This window comes from Trichoderma citrinoviride, assembly GCF_003025115.1.
Source record: "Trichoderma citrinoviride strain TUCIM 6016 unplaced genomic scaffold BBK36scaffold_2, whole genome shotgun sequence".
NCBI lineage: Eukaryota > Fungi > Ascomycota > Sordariomycetes > Hypocreales > Hypocreaceae > Trichoderma > Trichoderma citrinoviride.
The window spans coordinates 1,451,640-1,473,242 of record NW_020194710.1 but is presented as its reverse complement, the minus strand read 5'-3'; the positions used below and the strand labels follow the sequence as shown (position 1 = coordinate 1,473,242).

The following is a 21,603-nucleotide window of genomic DNA, read 5'->3' as shown; positions in this document are numbered from 1 at the left end:
ATATAAAGCCTCGCGCCGTCGCCGCCGTTCGGCGCAGCGTTTGCTGACTCAAAAAGGCCCCCCAGGTTTTCCTTGCGTCGTTTCCGTCAGCGAATAAACCAAGTCTCTTGCGTTCCTTTTTCGCCCTTTCCTTTCGTCTCTTTGGAAAGTATTTATATCCCGACGGGCGTCCGGTTCCATTCCAGCCTTCTCTTCCCCCCCCTTTCGCCCTCATACTTGGACCAAGGAACAACCTCACCACTCGTTGCGAGTAACAAAGGCGTCACACGACAAAGAGCCGTCACCGCTGCCGCCCAACTCCTCACATCGTCGCCTCTTCTTCTCTCTCTCTCTCTCTCTATCTCTCAACTTCTCGCCCATCATGCCTAAGAAGCTCCGCTGCACCGCCAAGGAGTGCCGAGAGCCTGCTCAACGCATCGTCGGCGACTGCACCTTTTGCAACGGCCACTTCTGCGGAAAGCACCGTCTGTTGGAGGATCACAAGTGCAGTGGCTTGGAAGACGTACGTTTCATCTGCGTTTCCCCCCTCCCCTTCCCCCGTGAATCCCATCGCACGCACCTCAGGCCACTTCGGTCTCTCTCTCTCCCTGCCACGTCGTTTTCCCTTGTTTCCAGCTGCTAAACGTCGATCTGCAGTGCAAGAAGCAGTCCCACGCGCGCAACGCTGCCCAGCTGGAGGCGGAGCGGACCCAGGTCATCCGCGGCGTCTAAACCACCATCAGGCCGCCACATCCTTGCAACCTCCTCCTCGCCCCCCCGATAGCCATCGTCCAACACCAACCCCCCCGGACCGCTCTAATTACCGCATCGCCTATACTTCGCCATTCTCCTTCACCATCATGAATTTACGTCCGCGGGCGTGATTCGAATACTTCACATATCATGACTACATGAATTAAAACAAACAAATCAATCTCTTACACACTCTTCGGAGTAAGGGGGGAGGCGAAATCGGGGTTACGCACCCGGGAGATCGGCCTCGCTTTCAAGAGGAGGAAATCAACCCCAGCAGAGGAGACGGGTTGCTTTAATCAGCGCCCTCTCCATGTTTTTTTGTGTATACTGCGAGTTCCATTACTTTTCATGCTTCCATTTCAACTGTTTCCAGTCGAAACAGTCTTATCGCAACGGAGTATTGGGGTACATATCTTCTAGGGGAAACCATTTGGGAGCCGGTTGTTGATTTACACATGAAGCTATTTCTCGTCATTTTAACTTTCATCTACCCGCAATAACAGAGAAAGAATATCAAACATCATAAAATCACAAAACCGTGTGTGCTTTGACCGTATCTTGAGCATTTCGGCGTTCCCCCCAGGCAGATCGCCGGTAAATGCCGTGATGCGGCATCCGGAAGACGCAAGAGGCTCGTGAGGTGGCGCATATCCCTCTCTTTGTCGCCCGGCGCTCGGCAATGGGAGGGCCACCCCCATCTTGTCATCATCAATAACACATTCGTCAGACTGACTTGACTTGGGCATCCGCATGATCATCAGCAATTCAAAATCAAAAAGCAAAAAAAGTCAACCTCTTCCACCACCCCATGTCCAATGTCGTTGATTGTACTTTTATCGTATGTTGCCAACTTTCGGCGGGGCTGGTGATTTCGGCTGCTTGCCCGCCCAACCTCCGACTGACCCCCGAAAGATGGAGAGCAAAAAAGCAATAAAAAGGGCATCAGCATTGACGTGGTTTGCTCTTCATCTACAGTGTACTATGTAGCTGCGGACCGAAGTTTGTCAAAAAGTGCATTGTGACGGATCCCCTGTCTTTTCCCCCCTCCGTCAAAGCGATGTGTACGGGGTTGTCACGTATGGGCGAGATAAGCCAGCATAACAAACACACACACACACACTCTCTCACATGCCAAGATGCAGAGAGAATTAGTGAGTGACTGCCATCCGACTGGGCAGTGCATCCCATCATCGCATACACGAACCGCACATTTTTGTAAGACAATATAGTCCGATGTGTTGTTGCGGTGCGCTGTCTATCTAATCTATTACTTCGTACAGCTCAGAACGCTATATCATACAAATTGTCTCTCTATTCACCCCAAATGAGATTGCTGCAAGAAACTAAGAAGCAGACATGAGGAGGAAAAGGCCAGTAATGCGCTTACATGTGGTTGTTGTGCTACGTGGCAGCAGACCGCAAAAAAACACTCCACGGATGGTTGGTGATTGATCTGCGGGCGCCATGTGTTTGCCGCCTATACGACGGGGGGCTCGTCATCTTAGTCGTCCTGCTCTTGCTTGACTTTCACTTCCTCCTTGACGATGGCTTCAACCTTGACCGCTGTGCTCCCACCGCTCACTCCAGGTAGGTCTTCCTGTTCAACCTTGACCGTCTCCTCCTTGATCGTCTTGATCGTCGTCTTCCCCTCGGCCCCCTCCCCCTTGGACACCTCCTCCTTAACCACCTCCGTCTTGACTCTCCTCCCCTCGAGCACCTTCTTCCTCTCCGCCGCCTTGCAAAGCCCCTGCAGCCCCAAATCGCACTCGCCGCACCGCCGTCCCACGGGGAGACACACACTCTGCCCCAAGCCCACCAGCAGGCCGTTGATCTCGCGCCAGCGGTCCCGCGGCAGCCATGACTGCAGGGCCAGGCGCGTCTCCTCCGGGTTCTTGGTCTTGTTCCAACCCCACATGTTGGTGATGCGGTGGACGTGCACATCGACGCCGATGCCCTCGGTGCGGTTCCAGGCCACCGACAGGCAGAGGTAGGCCATCTTGGGGCCTACGCCGGGCAGCGACGTGAGGCCCTCCACGGTGTCGGGGATGTCGCCGTTCCATTCGTCGCGGAGGATCTCGGCGGCTCTTTTGATGTACCTGCGTAGAGAAAGAGACAACAACGGTTAGCCATCCACGTGGCCCCACGTATGTAGATGCACAAGGAGAGGGGGGGAAAGGTGGACAAACTTGGTCTTATTATTGTGGAAGCCAACCGCCCAAATCATCTGATTGAGCAGGTTCGCATCCACCGCCAACAGATTGTCCAGGTTCAAGCCCACCGGGGCACCCGGCTTGCATGCCGGCAGTTCCGCCTGTAGCCTCCGCATCACCACTGCCGTGACCGTGTCCTTGGTCTGACTGGACAGCATCAGCGCAATCAGCGAGTGCAGCCTCTGGTCCTTTGGCGAGGCGTTCGGATCGGCTAGGCGTTCGCAGCCCATGGTGTCTACGGCCGCCCCGTAAGCCACGCCGCCGGGGGCGCGCATCTTCCTCACCACGTCGTACATCTCTTCCCAGTCGGACGGCGGCGAGATGACCGTTTCGCCGGTTGCGGGATCCGCGACTTTGCGCGCGGGCTTGCGAGCGCGAGCAGGAGCAGCGGCAGCACGGCGGGTTGAGCTCCTCGAGGGGGCCGCAGCCATGGCGTCGAGCTTGTTGTCGTCGTCCTCGTCGAACTCGGCCTTGGCCATTTCGGCGGAGAACGAGGCATCGGAGCCTCTCCTTCGCTTCCATGGCGGCGGGCTGGCACTGTCTTCGATGTCGGGTATCTGCGAACCGGCGCCATTCACGCTCGTCGTCGCGCTCGAAGAGGCCGCATTGAGGGCGAAGCGGGCGAGGGAGGATCGCGTCGTGCGTCGCGGTGGCGAGGGGGAATCTGCGGCGCGCCTGAGGAGCTTGGCCGTATCTTTTGAGATCCGTGAAGTGCGCATTGTCGAATCAATTCACTTGACGGCCATGGTGTGGGTTTGGTTGACAGGCCAGATGGCTCAAGGGGGTGAGAAATTGAAAGAAGTCGTGAAGGTGTGAGAATCTACCTAGGTAGATTGGCAAAATCCGGGGCAGCTGCACGAGGATGGGGCCGCTATTGACACCCACACGGACTTGTCTTTTGTCCGGCTTTTGCCTCCAGATAGAAGGGACAACGGCGAGGGTTACACAAGATATGGATTGATGAATCTGCCCTGGGTTAGCCTAGTGTATAGGTCAAGTTCTTAATTTCTTTCAACGGCGTATTGATAATGATTGCAGGGTACATAGTGCTGTAGCAGAGGTTGACGAGAGTATTTGACCTTTACCCATCAATCTCGACTTCGACACGACAAGGTCTTTTCTATAAGTGCCCGAGGGATCAATGAGATGTACCCATCTCTTGTCATCTAATCTCGATATATACTTCTTGTGTTCTAAGGTAACCACGATATAGACTTGATAGATGATGTTTACGACTGTGAACGTGAACCTTTCCCTGTGGACCATGTGATATCGGGTGTTTAAGCTCGACTTCGTATTCCGTGCAGTACCCAAAGCTTGTTTACCTGTGTTCTGTTCTGCTCCCGATGTAAAAACTGCTTCTCATATCATATCATATTACGCAACTGTATATATTCTCTCGTTAACATCATCGAGATTGGCTTGTTCGCTGTCAACGGAAATATTCCGTCACTGTCTTCAGCTGCGTCAATCGCCTGCTGCTCCCGCTTGGGCCTCGGCTGACCCCCAGTCTCTCCACCCGCGTCCAACGACCCGCCAACGACGAACTCAGCCCGACAAACTTGCATCTTACATGGTAAGCTGGGCAATTAAACTCTCTGCCGCCAAACCCTCTCGTGCGCTCTGCCGCTCGCTGCTCATACAAGTACTCGTACAGCTCCATTGTATGCACGCCATCTCTCTGTTTGCCTCCTCTCGTCCTGCAGCCAGATCCCCGGCCGTTCATCTCGTCTCCCTGCCCATCTTTGCCCTGCGCGACAGACGCGAACCCCAGATCTTGCTTGCTTGCTTGCTTGCTTGCTCCTGTGCCTCCTGGTAGCATTACTCGCGTCTCATCATGGAGCCCTCGGGGGCGAACAAGGGTTTCTTCCAACCCGCCCCGATATTGCCGAACCAGTTCTATGACGATGTTTCCTTTCGCAGATGCTTCAAACGTGAGTGAAGGCTCCCTCAAGACTGTGCATCTTATTACATGTCCACTGTAATATCAACACAAGGACAATTGATGGCTCGTTGCCGCCCAACCCTTGCAACTGGCTCGCTGACATAGCATATCCTAAAGTGTTTCTCCCTTTCAGCGTGATTACCGAAGTCGAGGCTGAAGTTGCTGCTTTGGGGAGGGATGTCCTCTCGGACGAGGTGTTTGCCTGGATCACGGATGCCGAGCGAAACAAGCCCTACCTCAAAGGTAGTGGCCGAGATGCCTTTGGCAGGCTGCAAGGCGAGCTGGTGACTGGCGAGGGATGGCGTCAATTGCAGAAGTTTGGCCTGTCTAGGGGGTAAGTTTTGAAGCAGCCGGTGTACTCTTGCATGTGCAGTTGTTAATGGTATGCCGCTTAGCATCGTTGCCACTGGCTACGACACGCCGTACGGCGCCTTCTCTCGCCCTCTTCAATATCTGCGCCTGCATCTCTGGGAGGCCTCGTCTGCCAACGTGACTTGCCCGTCGGCTATGCAGGATGGCGCGGCTGCTCTGCTGAGGAAGCATCTAGCGTCTAGACGCCTCACCGAGACCGAGCGCAAGGTCTTTGAAGACGCCTATCGCCGCCTCATTTCTCGCGACCCGAGCGTTGCCTGGACCAGCGGCCAGTGGATGACGGAACGCTCTGGAGGTAGCGACGTATCGCAGACGGAGACCGTGGCTGTTTACAAACCCGAAGGAGCCCAGGGCCAGCTCGCGTCCAGAGAAGGCAAGATACCCCTCGGCCCGTGGAGCATCAGCGGCTTCAAGTGGTTCTCGTCCGCAACAGACTCCGACATGACCGTTCTGCTCGCACGCACGTCGCACGGCGGGCTCAGCACTTTCTTTGCGCCCATGCGACGCCACGACCCTACCGCCAAGACCATGACCGGAAACCCCAAGTCTGACGGAACTCGACTTAACGGCGTCTGGATCCAGCGGCTCAAGAACAAGCTGGGCACGCAGTCGCTCCCCACTGCCGAGCTCGTGCTTGAAGACATGCGCGGCTGGCTGATCGGTGAAGAGGGAAGGGGCATTCAGGAGATTAGCACAATCTTGACTCTCACCAGAATCCACAACGTCATCACGGCCTGCGGCTACGTTGGTCGGGGGTTGGGTATTGCCAGGGCATATGCGCGTCGACGGGAGGTCGGAGCTGGTCGCGGTGCCCGGATGAAGCTGACGGAGAGCACGCTGCATATGCGCACCCTGTCCAACTTGACCGCCGAGTATCACGGACTGATGCTCCTGAGCAATTTCTGCGGCTATCTCCTGGGCATTTCGGAGCACGAGGCGACGCCGCCAACCTCAGCTCTGGCCGCTCTCACGCCGGCTCCCCGTTACATCGATCCTCTCCTGCGCATCGTCGTGCCACTTGCCAAGGCGTATGTGTGCAAGGCCGCCGTCCCGCTGCTCTACTCGTGCATGGAGTCGCTCGGCGGCGTGGGCTATCTCGTCAACGAAGAGCAGGAGTACCTCAACATCGCCCGCCTCTACCGCGACTGCTGCGTTCTGCCCATCTGGGAGGGCACCACTGACGTCTTGTGCACGGATATGATCCGCGTCCTCAAGCACCCCCAGTCGGGGACCCGGTCACTGGATGCCCTTGACAACTTCATCAAGAATGCGTATGAGCTCCAGACCGACGCCGTCAAGAAGCCCTCCGAATGGGATCCCGTCTCCAAGTGGTCTGCCTTGCGGTGGTACATTGACGACAAGACGCAGGGCGACCTGGTCGGCGAGGGCAGGGAGATCCTGTGGGACATTGCCGAACTTCTCATCTCCTTGCTGCTCTATGTGGATGCCAGTACGGACGGGAATGAGGCGGCAAAGGAGATCTTCCGTCGGTTTGTTCAGGACAAGTTTGCCAAGGAGAAGCGGCAGCGGGATACGACCGCGGAGGAGCTGAAGAGGGACCTGGCCATTGTGTATGGTGTTGAGGAGGCGGAGGCTGTGAGCAGGGAGATTTCGAAATTGTGAACAGACTGGAATGGGGCGGGTGTTTGTTGAGGGAGGGCATTGTCTTGATATCTTGGATAGGGAATTGGTCACAGCGTTACATTGCTTTGGCGGTAAGTATATGCTTTGGCTTGCATTTAAGCCTGAAATATTGGAAATGTTCTGAACTGGCTGCACTTGGTAGGTGCTTAAATATGTACATGAAAGAAGTTGATAATACAAACATTTACATCCCGTTCCAAGCTCTGTACCTTCTCAGGGGCTAAGAAAGGACCAAAAGGCTTCGCCAGAGAGTCTCATGGAGTGAAGCTCGAGCATGTTCCCTCGAGACCAGTAGCCTCCAACTGGATATTCCTACATCCAGCCGCTGCCGGAGCTCCAGACTCAATGATCTCGCCCCCGGTCGTGTTAGGACACGCTTGGTAGGTCGGAGAGCTATCATGCAGCAACAAAGAGCTGCTGCCGCTGCTGCTGCTGCTATTACCTAGCGTCCACGTATCGTCACCGGGGGTAGGATCAAGACACTGGAAATGTCCATCCCAGGAAATGATGCAAGCGTTGTTGAAGTCATCCCACAGAATGGGTCGTGAGTCAGCCGAGTTGAAGCAGTACCATCCTTTTGGCTGGTTTGCGTCCAAGTAGAGGAAGCCGTATTCTTTGTTCTGCTGAATGGTTTTGCCGGTGGACGGGTCGGAGAGGGTAAAGCAGCAGTAGCCGGGGGGAACGTCGTAGCTCCTCGGGATGACGGCAGCGGAGGATAGTGAGGCGAGGAGGATGAGGAGGAGGGGTCTGGAGGAGAGCATTGTGTAGTTTGGGCGGCGGTGGTGGTGACTTGTATAGGTGTTTGATATATTTTATGATGTTGATATCTCAAGTGCCGTATGCTTTGTAGTTGAGATATATGTGGAGTTGTGTAGGAGCTTCAGCGAGGTGATTGCAACTTCAAGATACTCCTTGAACAGAGGAAATCAGAGGCCATTTATACTTGGATCACGATAGAATTAGAGTCATATCATTTGACTTTCACCAACGCTAGGTCACATCACCGGCTGCACAAGGGCGTTGGGAGAAGATCTCTGCTCAACTCGTCACATTGGCCGAACAAGGGAAGCTAAAAACATTTCGGCATCCGCAAATCTTCGAACAAAAGCCATCATCACAACGGTCATAGCACATGGCATACCGAGACATCTGAATGGCACTGAACACACCCAAGCTCCACAAGCGGAATAAAGAACAAGGGACGAGAACCGTACTGTAGTCGTCTCGGCTGTTGGAGGAGCAGAAAAAGAGGCTGTAAGCGCCCTGTCAGCCTGTGATATGCCCCGAACAGCATGGGGGAAGGGTGCCGGATGGCGAATCAGCGTCGAGAGCATGTCTAGCTTCTTCCTCGGTAGCGTATCCCTCCCCCCTGTTTTACAGGCACATGCATCTCGATCAACAGGCGTGCCAAGAGACGTGACTGGCTGGGTTGGAAAAGTTTCATCTGTTGTGGTGATGGACGAGGGATTCTGTTAGTGAGGGGAAGATGTTGGGTTTACAGGCTCCGAATGGCTGTTTTGTTTTGCTTGCAGGGGTCTGGATGTGATTTTCGGTCTGTCACGGCTGGAGGATGGAATCAATGGGCGAATGGTAATCTTGCGCCAACATGATTGGCTGTACATAAGCTTGAGATAGAGATTGACCAAACGATCGGGCGAGCAGTTTCACCGCCGAGTTGTTTATAATTCGGACCTCAAGTTGCCGTATTACTCTGAGGACTGATGATTGCTTGTGGTAAGGCGGGAAGCTGGACAGTAAAATGCCCCCCTGTAAATGATGGGCTGAGTGTGGGGTGATGAGACATTCATCTTATTTGACTTGGGTCAAATGAAGAGGCCGAGGGCAATTTCAGCGTGCTTTTCACATGGCAAAAGGCATTATGTATGTATGACCGGCTTTGCCTTCATCTGGCCTCCCCTCATACCGGTAACAGTATTAGCACGACTCAAGCCACAGGCGAGCCTAGCCGTGAATATCCTAACGTCGACACGGCTTGCGTAGGGCGAACAGGGCCAGCTCTTGCACGCATCTTCACCGCAGCCGTCCGGTCGAGCAACATAGAAAACATCGTTGAACTGAGCCCTCAGCCGTGACTCATTGCTGCCTTATTCATCGTCTGCATCAACGGCCCCGGCCGAGAGCCCGGAGCTACGAATCGCCGGGATTTCAGGCAGCCTCGGCGCCGATTCCGTCCCTGATAAGGCTGCATAACCGGCCCACGACTCCGCATTTCAGAGGCGGTCTGCTTTTGCACTTCTTATGCCGTGCTTCTCCTATTTTCATCCTGTTTCATCCTCATCACCCTGAATACCGTCTCATACCCTCATCTCTCGCCCCCCTTTATCCAACCTCCCTTTCGTGAGCATTTGTGACGGCTGGGACTGCGATACACGTGCAACAACAACCGCCCAACATGCCCACGGCTGACGAGCTCTGGGAGGAGCTGTCGCGAGACATTCCGTCCACGTCGGATCCCTTTTTGCAGCAGTATCTGACGGGGCGCGACAGCCTCATCAGCAAGGAGAAGGAGACGAGAGCGGATGCGTCGTTCCGCAAGTCGCTGACGCCCATCGCCAGACGCGCCTGCGCCATCGTCGACCGCATCCGCGCCCATGAACAGGCGACCATCTGGACGCCCGGCGTCGAGGAGCAGCTGGCGCGGGAGACCAAGTCGAGCATCTTCCCTGGCATGATGTTCATGATGGCCAAGGAGCGCATGGAGAAGACGAAGCTGTGGAAGATTGTGCGCCGCATGCCCAAGGGGAGCCTGCTGCACGCCCACATGGACGCCATGGTGGACTTTGATTTCATCCTCAACGAGCTTCTCAACACCCCCGGCATGCACATGACCAGCAATGTGCCGCTGGACAGCGAAGACGCGAGGGAAAACGCCGTGCTGCGCTTCAGGTACCGGGCCAAGGAACGGGTGGACGGCTCGATATGGGATCCGAGCTACGAGCCGGGCTCCTTTCTTCTGCTCACCAAGATGGCCGACGACTTTCCCGAGGGCGGGCGGCAGGGGTTTCTAAAGTGGCTCAAGAGCCGGTGTACGCTCTCACTCGTCGACAGCCATGAGCAGCACCATGGTATCGATGCCATTTGGGAAAAGTTTTCCAAGTGCTTCGTGGTCGTGGCTACCATGATACACTACGAGCCCATGTTCCGCGCCTTTCTGCGGCGTCTGATGGAGCTTCTCAAAGCTGACGGGGTGAACTGGGCTGAGCTTCGGTATGAAACATCTTCTGACCCATGGCTATATCTTGTGCATGATTTTGTGGGCTGGTTCGAAGCTAACACTTGCCTGCAGCTTCACATGGCCACTCGACTATTGCCGTGATCGCCGCGAGGAGTGCGAAACTGACTACAGCCACATGTTCACAGTCATCGAAGAGGAAGTCACCAGGTTCAAAGCTTCGGAGGAGGGCAAGGGCTTCTGGGGCCTCACAATCATCTGGACGACTCTCCGGAGTTTTGAGACGCGGCGCATAATCGAGAACATGGACCACTGCATCACAACGAAGATGGAGTTTCCCCATCTCATCGCGGGATACGACCTCGTCGGGCCCGAGGACCTGGGGAAGCCGCTGATCAAATTACTGCCCGAGCTGTTCTGGTTCCGGAAGCAGTGCGCGCAGGAGGGCGTCAACCTGCCCTTTTACTTTCACGCCGGAGAGACGCTCGGCGACGGCTCCAGCACGGATAACAATCTGTTTGACGCCATATTGCTGGGCACCCGCCGCATCGGCCACGGCTTCAGTCTGTACAAGCACCCTCTCCTCATCGACATGGTCAAGGACAAGCGCATCCTCATCGAATCGTGCCCCATCTCCAACGAGGTCCTCCGGCTCTGCGGCTCCGTCATGGCCCACCCCCTGCCGGCGCTCCTCGCGCGCGGCGTCGCGTGCAGCCTGTGCAACGACGACCCGGCCATGCTGGGGCAGAACACGGCGGGCATGTCGCACGACTTCTGGCAGGCCCTGCAGGGCTGGGACAACCTGGGGCTCGCGGGGCTGGGCAGCCTCGCGGAGAACAGCGTCCGGTGGTCGACGTTTGAGGACCAGAACCAGGAGCAGTGGGTCAAGGGCGTCAGGGAGGCGAGCCTGGGGAGCGGCGTCAAGGCGGAGCGGTTGAAGGAGTGGCAGGTGGAGTGGGAGAAGTTTTGCCTGTGGATTGTGGACGAGTTTGGGGAGGAGTTTGGGGGGGATGAGAAGGAGGCGTAGTAGTAATAGTATGCCGTGTAGCCGGCTTTGATCCATATTGCTCAGATAGACATCTTGGTGATTAGACTACCTTACTGATAATATCCATCATACTATTATTGTATGTAATCGATCGTGATCTGATGCACTGCAACCCAATCAGCTCAACGCCGCTGCATTCCACATCATTCTTGTTGCCCTCACAAACCCAACATGCCCTTGGGTGATGACATACAGACGCCGTAACGGCCGCCAAAATACGACCCTTGGGCTGCTAGAACAGGAAGTACTACATAGAACACGGGACCTCACATGCACAGATACCGCAAGCGCACAATCATTATTGATCAGTATCAATCCTCGTATTCTTTCTTGTCTGTCCCTCAATTGCCTCTGTCTGTATTCACGAGGTCCAGTCACTACTTACGGGGGGTATTTTAGATGCAGCCACCAACGGCAGGTGCAGTCGTCAACCTTGTCCCTGTCTTTCCTAATCCGCCGCCTCTCCCTGGGCTATTTTTTCAGCTCGCCCATCACCTGCCCTCGATCTTTTCTTTTCTCTTCTCCCCCTTCTCGCACCAAAAATAAAAGACCCTGGACGCTTCAATCCTTCTTTTTTCTATCACAATTCAACTGGCCTCTCCCAAGACATGTGTGAGACCGTGTCGCTCGACGGCCTTTTCTGGCGGCTTCTGTGCGGACTCGTCGCGGTCCAATGGCCTCCTGCCAGCAGCGCAGAGGAGAAAAGGCGACTAGATCGACGACCGGTGAGTGCTGACGGGGAGAGTGGCTGCGCGTCTGAGACAATCGGCAGCGGGCAGGCGAATCACCGGAGCAATAGGAAATGAGCCCTCTGGCTGCCAGGTTTGCCTGCCTGCCTGCCTGCCTGCCTGCCTGCCTGCTCGCCCGCTTGCTTGTACCGGCTGGGTGCGGCGTCGTCGGCGCTTGCTGGGTCGCTCCCGTCACTCCTTGGCTTGCTTGCTGCAGTGCGTGGAGATTGGATTTGGGTATCATACTATTTTCCATCCGTTCCCATATTGCTAACCGTTTGTGCAGAGTGCTCCTCGTCCCCTGGGAGGAGGCTCGTGTCTATCTGTTACAGGCCATTGCGAGCAAGTGCTCCAAGGCGCAGGTAGTGACGCTTTTTGTTTGATCTTCTCCCCCCCCTTCTCGTGTTCCATCGCTCCGGCTCGTTTGCGCCATGCTCTGTTTATCCCATGGACTTGATTCGCCATTTTTCTCTCAGGGGCTGCAGAAGAAAGCAAGCCCAAACGCAACGCCTGGTCCAATCCATGACATGATGATGCCAAGGAAACAAGGGGAAGGGAAAAAAAAAAGAAAAGAAAACTGGAAGAAGAGGGAAATGAAAGGAATCAACCTCCATGCAGTGGCTGCCCGTCAGAATGTTTGCGTCCATATGCTCGTCAGCCACGCGCTGAATGTGACCGGCTGGACATTGACGCTATTGCTGCGGTTGACGATCTCGTTCAGCGTTGCCTGGGAAAAGTCGTATCGCCCGTTGGCCGTCGCCAGGAGCCTCTGATAGTATGCCACCTTGTCATAGTCGCACAGCTGAGCAGAGTAGCTGAGGTAGGCTTCCAGCTCCGCATACTGGTGCACATGTCGCGTAAACACCGCTGACGACATCTCCGTTAGCTCTTTGTGTCACCTGCCAGCAATTCTCGGCGTGGGCGTCCCGAAGGATGTCTGAGCATCTTGGGCGGCAAAAGGGGCCAGACTAACTATTGGAAGCCGTGCTGCATGCGTTGACGAGGTCTCGAACCGTCATCCGCTCCCCGCACATGGTGAATTCTTGGGGCCAGTGCGAGGGCCCCAGGTCGACGGCTGCCACGACAAACCGGACCACGTCGTACACTGATGTCAGGCAGACACGTACTGAATGTCCCTTGGAATCTCGCTCCGTATACTCGGCCGTGGCCATGCTGAAGTTGACGAGGAACTCTCCAGCGCCGCCGACGCCCGAGCCGTGACCGATGTTGAACGTGCTGCCGAGTCCGTAAGGGTGGAAGCGCTCCATGAAGAGGCCGCATGAGAATATGGTGTATTTCATCCGCGATGATTCGGACCACTGCTTCAGCAAGGCGAGGGCTTGCGACGATCCGCGGTCCAGGGGATCGTTCCGTGACGGCCGTCGACTGATCGATCCTTCAAACTCCGAGGGAACAAACATGCGGACGCGCCCGCGCCCGGAGGCGTCGATGAGGTTGAGCTGCTCGGCGCCGGATATCGTCGAGATGACCAGGTCGACCCCTTGAAGCGCATACCCAAGGCTGCCGTGGTCGTGGTAATCCACGACGTGAACTTGGACGTCGAACGGTTCGAATTCGGGTCTTGCCTGCGTCGCAGGGTTAACACGCAAACAGCTCTGGGCCCCGATGGGAGACGTGGCGCGGAAAACCCAACAGATCTTGATAGAACGACGACGTTGTAAGCGTTTGCCGCCTGTGCTAGTTCCGTCGCCAGCAGGAACCCGAGGCCTCGTCCGCCGGCGACTGCAATCCGCATCATGATGGTACCCCTTTCCGCGGCCAATTCCGGCCGCCGTCCTTGTTGTGTTCGCTCTCTTGTTAGGTGTGACCGTGTAATCGTGTGTTCCTCCCCTGGGTCTCGTGTCTGGATGGTTGCCGTCCTGGTTTAATGCCGTCGCGAGATAGTGTGCGGTTCATGTGCGTATAAATACCAAACTGGGGGGGCCTCGATTTTCCGCGACATCGACGTTACATTCACCCATACACACCATGCTGCAATTGCGGTGCATATGCGACGCGCAGAGCGACGAATGGGACAGACGTCTTGGCCTGCCGCGGGAAAATGCCACATACATATGTGTGAGAGACTACCCGCAATCGCCCAGCCAGATACGCCACACTTCCTCTGGCTTTCCTCTCACTCGAGTCACAAGAGACCCGGTGAAGGGAGGAAACGAGGAAATGAGAGGGAGGGGGAGGGGGAGAGCTGCCTTGGCCGAGCCTGGCCTTTTTCTCTCTCTCTCACTCTTCTCTTTCGGGATACACTTCCTTTCACTTGTGCCGCTGTGTGTGTGGTGCGTTGTGCGTGCCTAGGGCAGCAGAAGGCGGCAGCGGCAGCAGCAGCAGCAACAGCCAGCATGAGACGGTTCCTTATTGCATGCATATATGGCTGGCCCGTCGGCCGGAAAGGCCCGAGTAGGCCGCATCTTTGTTTACGGAATGGTGGCCTGTGAAGCAGGTGATATCAGGGCACGACAGCTTTTGGCGCCTCGGTTGAGTGGCGGATGGGCACGATGCAGTCAACTCGCGGCGTTTATGGTGGGGGGGGCATGAGAGACAAGACTGATCCGCCTCGGGGTGGACCTTTATCAAGGGGACATTGATCGCCTCACCGATGAAAAGTGGAATTACCGGGCGATCTCATTGAAGGGGAACGAACGCGGTCCAGACAACCAAGCACAGTCCCGGCATGGAGTGCCGGCGTTTGATTGCTTCTTTCAGGTCGAGGCCACCCGGGGCCGTTTTCGTGGCGTGGCTGGCCCCTTCGCCGAGACCCCCATTGGGCGGGACGTGGTTTTGTGTAAACGAAGCCATCTCCATTCTTCTGGTCAGCTGGCAGACAAGAGAAAAAAAGGTTGTCTATCATTTTATGCAACCACCGCTGTCTTGGGACTAGGTTCCTGGGTTCACAGTGGACACACAAGCAAGGATCCCAGCATCCAGCACATCTGCCCCGAAAAACAAGGGGGGAGGGGAGGGGTGGTTTGTTCAACGGCAGACGACAAGGAAGCAGGAAGTAGAAGAGAGCTCCGTTCCACCGCATTGATAAGCTGCGAGTATCACAAGATGCCGAAGAGCCTCGGAAGACGACAGACTCTAGTGTCAAACTTTGCTCAAGGCCCAGGCCCCTCCTATCGGAGAGCCATGATAGCGCTGCGTCGCTACTGCTGGCAAATGCATCTAGAGCCGCCTAGGATGAGCCAAATCATGCAGAAAGCGGAGGTCGGCCGGGCTTCATGAGCATCTTCCAGGGAAGAGGAAAGCAAAGAAAAATCGCGAATTTAGCCGAGACACGCAGGGCACCCCGTCGGTACGACGGCGAATATGCAATGCGCGTGTTGTGTTTCCGGTTCCCCGACGATCACGGCGTCTGTTCCCGTCACGAGCCTTTCATGGCTGCTTACTGTGTACGCGTACGAACGTATGGGGGACACCGTTTCGCCAACCTCTTGATATCAAGTCCACAAATGGGACGTTTCGGACGTTGAGTCGGCCGACGAATGCCGGACGTGATCCGAACGCCGTATGCAGGTCAAACCGACGAAACGAGCTACGGCGAGGATGATATTCCCTCGTCGAGCGGCACGTAATCACCGTGCGCTAGACACGGCTCACCTCCCGTTCGAGTCTGGTGATGGGAACTATTCAGCAGCGAGAACTACAGCATGAAAATCATATAAAGTCCTAGAGAGCCAGAGACTCGTACATCGTCAGAAATCCCCTGTGGAACTGTCCTCGTTGTGGGGCTGGACAAGCCCGGCGGCTCGGATCTTTCCTAGGGCCAGACGTTAGGGTGAAGCGAAGCCTCCAGAGGCATCGTGAAATAGACCGGTTCACCGATCCTACGGCACGCATCGCCACTCACAGCAGTGTGCCCATGGCTGCGGAACGAGCACCACCCCCCCTTTCCCTTCCATCTGGTACGCCTCGCCATTGGTGAGAGTAGTGAGGGCGAGAGAGTAGCATGCAAGGTCACAAAAGGCTCTAGCACACACCCGGGGGAACGTGCAGAATGCAGAGAGATTTCATGCTGCACTTCTTGCAGCGGCTACGCATTTTTCGAAGGATTTGGGGGCCAAGGATGCAACCACGGCACATCGGAGATCGGCAGCCTGACTCGGTAGGGCTGAGGCTGAAAAGCACCATTTTACTGGCTAATGGCCAGCTTTGATTTTTTTCTGAGCTGTTGGGCGAGGGACTTGGGGGGTTTTCAATGGCTGTTTAGACCCATTCCTGCGACATGAAATGTTGAAGAATCGCACCGTGATGGACTGATGTTACCCCTATCGGAAGTCGTTGCCGGGGGGGTTTGCGGCCTGGTTACATCTTGGGACGCCATTTCTATTTGCCTTTCCAGATTTCAGCGAATCGTAACGCAGATAGGGCTGAGAGCGTTTGTGCTTACCGGCTCAGTGGCACCGATTGTGCGTTCCTACGGATCCTTCGACGCTCCAGCATCTCATAGCTTACAGTAGCTGGTCGTCTCCTTTTATTGAGAATAGGAACGGTGAATTGCTTATTATTTCCAAAAGTCGGCGTCTACTCTACACCTTCTACTTGCTATTTGTAACTGTTTTACATGGCTAAGCCTGCAGAGCAGTGTCGTCTCTCGCCGCACCGCTACCCTTCCTCCAGCTCTCGGTCAAGTCCGCCCTTACCCTTTCCTTGCTGGCCTCGCCTGGCCTGCCCCAGCCTCCGCCTCCCGGGGTGCAGATGATGATGCGGTCGCCCGCAGCCATGGCGGCCGTGTTCTTGGCGCCCAGGTTGATGTGCCGCTCCTCATACTCCGGCTGCCCTGCGTCGTCGTCGTCGTCGTCCTCCTTCTCCTGCCCCTGGAGCCTCTTGAGGGACCGCTCCCAGTCTGCCTTTTCCACCTTCCTCACCCACAGATTGAGTCCGCACTCGCCGTCCTCGCCGCCGTTGAGGCCGTACGGGCGGTAGACGCGCCTCTCGCTGAGGATGGACACCTGCAGGGGTATGCGGAACTCAATGTCCCGGACGACGCCGTCGCCTCCGCGGTGTTGGCCGTTGCCCCCCGAACCTTTGCGGATGGAGAACTCGCGCAGGAGGACGGGGTACCGCCGCTCGAAGATCTCCGAGTCCGTGATGCGCGTGTTGGTCATGTGGACGTGCACGCCGCTCGTGCCGACCCAGTCCGGCCCGGCGCCGCTGCCGCCGGCAATGGTCTCGTAGTAGCCGAAGCCCCTGACGGCCTCCTTGCCGGACTGGTTGCCGCCGAAGCCAAAGGTGAGGTTGTTGCAGCAGCCCTGGCTGGCGGCGCAGGCCTCAAAGGCCCTGAAGACGACGTCGGTGATGCGCTGGCTGGTGAGGACGTTGCCGCCCACGACGGCGGCCCCCGCGGAGGGCGACAGGATGGACTTTTCGGGGATCTTGACGTGGATCGGCTTCAGGCAGCCTTGGTTCAGGGGGATGTCCTCGGAGATGAGGCACCGCAGGCAGTAGATGATGGCGCTGTACGTGATTGCCTGGGGCGCGTTGATGTTGCCGTAGACTTCGGGGCCGGTGCCGTCAAAGTCGAACTCTGCTTCGCCCGCCTCGGGGTCGATGGTGACTTTCAGCCGGATGGGCGTCCCGTCGTCCATGTAGTCCACGGCGGAGAGCTCCTTGCCCTCGAAGCGCTTGTAGACGTCCTTGAGGAGGCGGCGGACGCACAGCTCGGCGTTCTTCTGGATGTTGACCATGTAGAACTGGACGGTTTCCTCGCCGTACTCCTCGATGAGCGTCTCGATGAGAGAAATGCCCTTGTTGTTAGCCGAGACCTGCGCCTTCAGGTCGTTGATGTTGTCGGCGAGGCAGCGCGTGCCGCTGCACCCGGGATACTGGGCCGGCTCGTTGTAGAAGAGCTCGACGACGCGCTGCTCGTCGAATTTCCCGCCGCTGACGAGCTTCTCGCTGCGGATGGAAGCGCCTTCTTGGAACAGCTCGCGAGAGTGCGGCGGCATGCTGCCCGCGCTGATGCCACCGATGTCGGCGTGATGAGCCCGAGAGGCTGCGTAGAAGAGGATCTTCTCCCCCTTTGCGTCGAAGGCGGGCATCACCAGCGTGACGTCGGGGAGATGGGTGCCTCCGTACGAGGGGTGGTTGGAGATGATGACGTCGCCCCTTTCCAGCCGGCCCTTCCAGATCTCTGCTTGGCGGCGGACGAGGTGGCTCATGCTTCCCAGGTGGACGGGCAGGTGTGGCGCGTTGGCGACGAGGTTGCCCGCGGCGTCGAAGATGGCGCAGGAGAAGTCGAGCCTCTCCTTAACGTTTGTGCTGACGCTCGTCTTCTGGAGGGCGCGGCCCATTTGTTCGGCAATGGCCATGAATCGGTGGCCGAAAATACTGAGCATGATGGGGTCGACTTCACGGTCTTCATCTGCAGTGCTGTGGGATCTGTTGATATAGGGATCAGTTGAGCTCCTTTGTGTGTAGGGGGTTGTTTAGGGGTATATTTCAACGTACTCATCCTTGGCGCCTTCTTTTGCAATGTCCAGCACCACGTGTGTTCCCGTAATGAGAGCCTTGGTTCGCGGAGTTACGACAATGGTTTGCGTTCCGTCGGCTAGCATGGCCGGGCCGTTGACCACGTCGCCCTCGCTCAGGTCCTTGAGCTTGTACACGGGCGTCTTGACTCTTCCGCCCTCAAAGTAGACTTCCTGCTCGCTGTGCTGCGCCTTGGACGAGACCTCCCGTCGCTGAATCGTCTTGAGCTGCTGGTCCACGGACTTCTCCTGATGGCGGAAGCTTTTACCGATTCCACGGACCCTCACGTCGTCGACAATGATGTCTCGATCGTCCAGCGTAAAGCCAAACTCGTACCGATGATGCTTGACAAATGCCTTGCCAAAGTCCCAGTCGTTGCCACCGTAGTTGGCCTCTGCTTCCTCTTTGCTGGGCTTGATGGTCATGAGCGCAGACTCGGTCCCACGGTATCTGCAGTTGAGGTACTCCTCAAAGACAATCTCGTTGTCATCGAAGCCCTGGTCCTTGAGCGCCGCGCGCGACTTTTCCTTGAGCTTCTCCATCTTGGCCTGCAGCTCGGCAACGACTTTGCCGCCGTCCTCCCACACTGAAGAGTCCGGCTCCTGGCGCTCGTCGACGACGTCCGCGAGGGCCATGCCGTAGGCGGACAGGACGGACGAGTATCGGTGGACGAGGATCTGTTTGATGCCGAGGGACTCGGCGATGGCGACGGCGTGCTGGCCGCCGGCGCCGCCAAAGGTCGCGAGGCGGTGCTTGGACGTGTCGTGGCCTTTTGCTTCGGTGATGGATCGGATGGGGCGCGTCATGGTCTCGTTTGCGACTGTGAGGAATCCGAAGGCGACTTCGTCTGCGGACAGGCTCTTTCCCGTCTCTTGGTTGATTTGGTCTGTCAATTCCTGCAGCACTTTTCTGCTCGCCTCTACATCGAGACCCTCGTCCTCATTCTTGCCAAAGATCTTGGGGAAGAACTCGGGCAGGAGGCGGCCCAGATAGAGGTTGGCGTCTGTGACAGTCGCCGGACCGCCCTTTCGGTAGCACGCAGGGCCGGGATGTGCGCCGGCGGATTCGGGCCCGACAACGAAGAGTCCGTTGCGGAAGAAGAGACGAGAGCCGCCGCCGGCAGCGACGGTGTTGATGTCCAGCTGGGGCGACTGGATGGTGACGCCGGCCGTGGTGGTCTCAAAGACGTGCTCGTACCGGCCTTCTCCGTAACGAGATACGTCTGTGCTGGTGCCTCCCTATCCCTATCGTGTTAGTGAAGAATGCGAAGTTTGACAGTTCATGAGCGAGTTACCATGTCAAATCCAATCACTGGAATCTTTGTCTCTTCGTCGTAAGAGGTGATGGCATATCCCACGACGCCTCCCGCCGGGCCAGACAAGATGGCCTTGAGACCGGTGAACTTGTCCACATCAACAAGCCCACCATCACTCTGCATAAACTCGCATCGAGCGCCCTTGCGTCCCCTTTCGTGCTTGACGCTCTCCGTGCCAAGACCCCCCTCGAAGCCCGCCTGGAAGCCATTGATGTACTTTTTGATGGCGGGCGTCAGGTAGGCATCTGCACAGACGGACGTCGCCCGGGGCACGAGCTTCACCATGGGCATCAGCTCGTGGCTGAGGGAGATGTGCTGGAAGCCAATCTCCTTGGCGATGCGGCCTATCAGAGCCTCGTGGTCGGGGAACGTGTATCCGTGCATCAGACAGACGGCTATGCTGCGGATCCCGGCGTCGTACACCTTTTGCAGCTTTCCCCTGATGTCGTCGTGTTCAGGGCGTCTCAGTATCCTGACCGTCTCGCCGGAGAGGCCCCTGACGAGGTCTTTGCCCTGCGCTTCCTTGGAGCCCGCTTGGGCGTCCGCCTCTGTGATTTTCCTCTCCGGGTCCTCGGCGTAGTCTTCCAGCGTGACCCGCTCGTCAATCTCGACGACCTGCTCATACAAGACGTCGGGCTTCCTGATGGCCAGGTCAAAGATCTTGGGCCTGGACTGGTTGCCTATCGTCAAGCAGTCCTTGAAGCCCTTTGTGACGACCATGGTAATCTTCTCGCCCTTTCTCTCCAGCAGCGCATTCGTCGCCACGGTGGTGCCCATGCGGATGGAGTCGATCTCGGACGTGTCCAGGGCCTCGCCGCGGGGGATCTCGCGCTTGAGGAAATGGCTCATGATGCGGCGGATGCCCTCGAGCGGCGCGTCCTTGTAGTTGGCCGGGTCCTCGGACAGCAGCTTGATGATGATTTCCTCGCCGCGGTGCTCGCCCACGCAGTCGGTAAAGGTGCCGCCGCGGTCGATGGCTATGCGGATGCCGCGCTCCTTTGGGGGGGTTGCCATGATGACGAGAGGATCGTGGAGGGGTATCACGGACAGTAGAGTGCTGATGAGGGGGAGGGGGAGGGGCGAGAGTGATGAGATTTGATTCAATGGAGACGGTTTCTTTTATACATGGACTCGAGCTGCTTAGTGAGCAGAGGGCAACTATTATCCCGTGGAAGAGTGACGTCGGATGGAGATCGTGGGCGAAAGTCGAGGCGCCGGAGCAATGAGGCGATGATTGCCGATGGAGATGTCACTAAAGCGTTTGGTATGGCGGGGTGAGCTTGTTAGTGAGAGGTGATGAGTTGGCGGGGTTCGGCCTCCGAAATCGTTAATGAACTGGACGACGGTTGTCGGACAACGAGAGGCTTTGATTGGCGATGCCGCGATACAGGAAATTGGGTGAGTGGGAAATACAACCACAGGGCAACTCGTCACGAAGAGTTGTGTTGTTGGTTCTTGCGATGCTTTGCGGCTGTTATCGCTGTGGAAGCCGTCAGCTCCGCAACCTGGCGCTCGTCACATTATCACGGCCGCACCACGGGAGAACAACTCCGGCAGAGGTCAAGGAAATGTACTACCTCAGCATCCCGAAGCACTTGGATGAGAGTCAATTGACTTTTTATCTTTTAGATTACAATCATGTCTTTATATAATCTCTGCCACTTTTGGTGAGAGACACCGCGAATGAGTACTGCAGGTATGTAGCATCCTGCTTACACATACCTATCTCGACACCCTCCAACGACCAGTTCTCGTCCTCACCCTCATGGCCGTCATTAGCACTCCTCCTTTCATCGAAAAAGGCACTTTGGCCGAGCGGTCTAAGGCGCCGTGTTCAGGAATAGCTCGCACTGTGAGCGCATCCCTCTTCGCGGTCTAGAAATAGGCGAGGGTTCGAATCCCTCAGGTGTCATTTCTTTTTTCACTT

At 56.6% G+C, this 21,603-nt stretch overlaps 7 protein-coding genes and 1 non-coding gene across 8 annotated transcripts; 4 read left to right on the top strand and 4 right to left on the bottom strand.

Annotated features, from left to right (window-relative positions):
* Window position 1: 1 nt before the first annotated feature.
* BBK36DRAFT_1134301 (hypothetical protein) lies at window positions 2–782 on the top strand. The gene is given in 4 exon segments (XM_024892259.1): window positions 2–114; window positions 125–288; window positions 353–502; window positions 637–782. 2 exon segments carry the CDS (start codon window positions 362–364, stop codon window positions 709–711), a joined length of 216 nt encoding a protein of 71 aa, XP_024753012.1. The 5' UTR covers window positions 2–114; window positions 125–288; window positions 353–361; the 3' UTR covers window positions 712–782.
* A 1,454-nt stretch (window positions 783–2,236) lies between these two features.
* BBK36DRAFT_1132892 (DNA glycosylase) lies at window positions 2,237–3,376 on the bottom strand (the record flags this gene model as incomplete). The annotated part of the gene is made up of 2 exons (XM_024892048.1): window positions 2,237–2,831; window positions 2,922–3,376. The coding sequence occupies 2 exons, from the start codon at window positions 3,374–3,376 to the stop codon at window positions 2,237–2,239; spliced, it is 1,050 nt and encodes a 349-aa protein (XP_024753011.1).
* Window positions 3,377–4,782: 1,406 nt separating this feature from the next.
* BBK36DRAFT_1165937 (acyl-CoA dehydrogenase/oxidase C-terminal) lies at window positions 4,783–6,885 on the top strand (the record flags this gene model as incomplete). Its single annotated transcript, XM_024894839.1, has 3 exons — window positions 4,783–4,879; window positions 5,008–5,224; window positions 5,286–6,885. 3 exons carry the CDS (start codon window positions 4,783–4,785, stop codon window positions 6,883–6,885), a joined length of 1,914 nt encoding a protein of 637 aa, XP_024753010.1.
* A 284-nt stretch (window positions 6,886–7,169) lies between these two features.
* BBK36DRAFT_1084477 (hypothetical protein) lies at window positions 7,170–7,637 on the bottom strand (the record flags this gene model as incomplete). Its single annotated transcript, XM_024888947.1, has 1 exon — window positions 7,170–7,637. A coding segment is annotated over one exon (468 nt), but the record flags the coding sequence as incomplete, so codon positions are not given.
* Window positions 7,638–9,319: 1,682 nt separating this feature from the next.
* Window positions 9,320–11,126, top strand: BBK36DRAFT_1156256 (adenosine deaminase-related growth factor; the record flags this gene model as incomplete). The annotated part of the gene is made up of 2 exons (XM_024893909.1): window positions 9,320–10,134; window positions 10,214–11,126. The coding sequence occupies 2 exons, from the start codon at window positions 9,320–9,322 to the stop codon at window positions 11,124–11,126; spliced, it is 1,728 nt and encodes a 575-aa protein (XP_024753008.1).
* A 1,377-nt stretch (window positions 11,127–12,503) lies between these two features.
* On the bottom strand, window positions 12,504–13,643 carry BBK36DRAFT_1188087 (NAD(P)-binding protein; the record flags this gene model as incomplete). The annotated part of the gene is made up of 3 exons (XM_024896561.1): window positions 13,530–13,643; window positions 12,849–13,461; window positions 12,504–12,742 (listed from the first exon to the last, which is right to left on the bottom strand). The coding sequence occupies exons 1-3, from the start codon at window positions 13,632–13,634 to the stop codon at window positions 12,504–12,506; spliced, it is 957 nt and encodes a 318-aa protein (XP_024753007.1). The 5' UTR covers window positions 13,635–13,643.
* A 2,815-nt stretch (window positions 13,644–16,458) lies between these two features.
* On the bottom strand, window positions 16,459–20,690 carry BBK36DRAFT_1165933 (Hydantoinase/oxoprolinase; the record flags this gene model as incomplete). The annotated part of the gene is made up of 3 exons (XM_024894838.1): window positions 16,459–18,271; window positions 18,341–19,599; window positions 19,656–20,690. The coding sequence occupies 3 exons, from the start codon at window positions 20,688–20,690 to the stop codon at window positions 16,459–16,461; spliced, it is 4,107 nt and encodes a 1,368-aa protein (XP_024753006.1).
* A 787-nt stretch (window positions 20,691–21,477) lies between these two features.
* BBK36DRAFT_t36 lies at window positions 21,478–21,588 on the top strand. The gene has a single exon. It is a non-coding gene; the product is annotated as a tRNA-Leu (tRNA).
* Window positions 21,589–21,603: the final 15 nt, after the last annotated feature.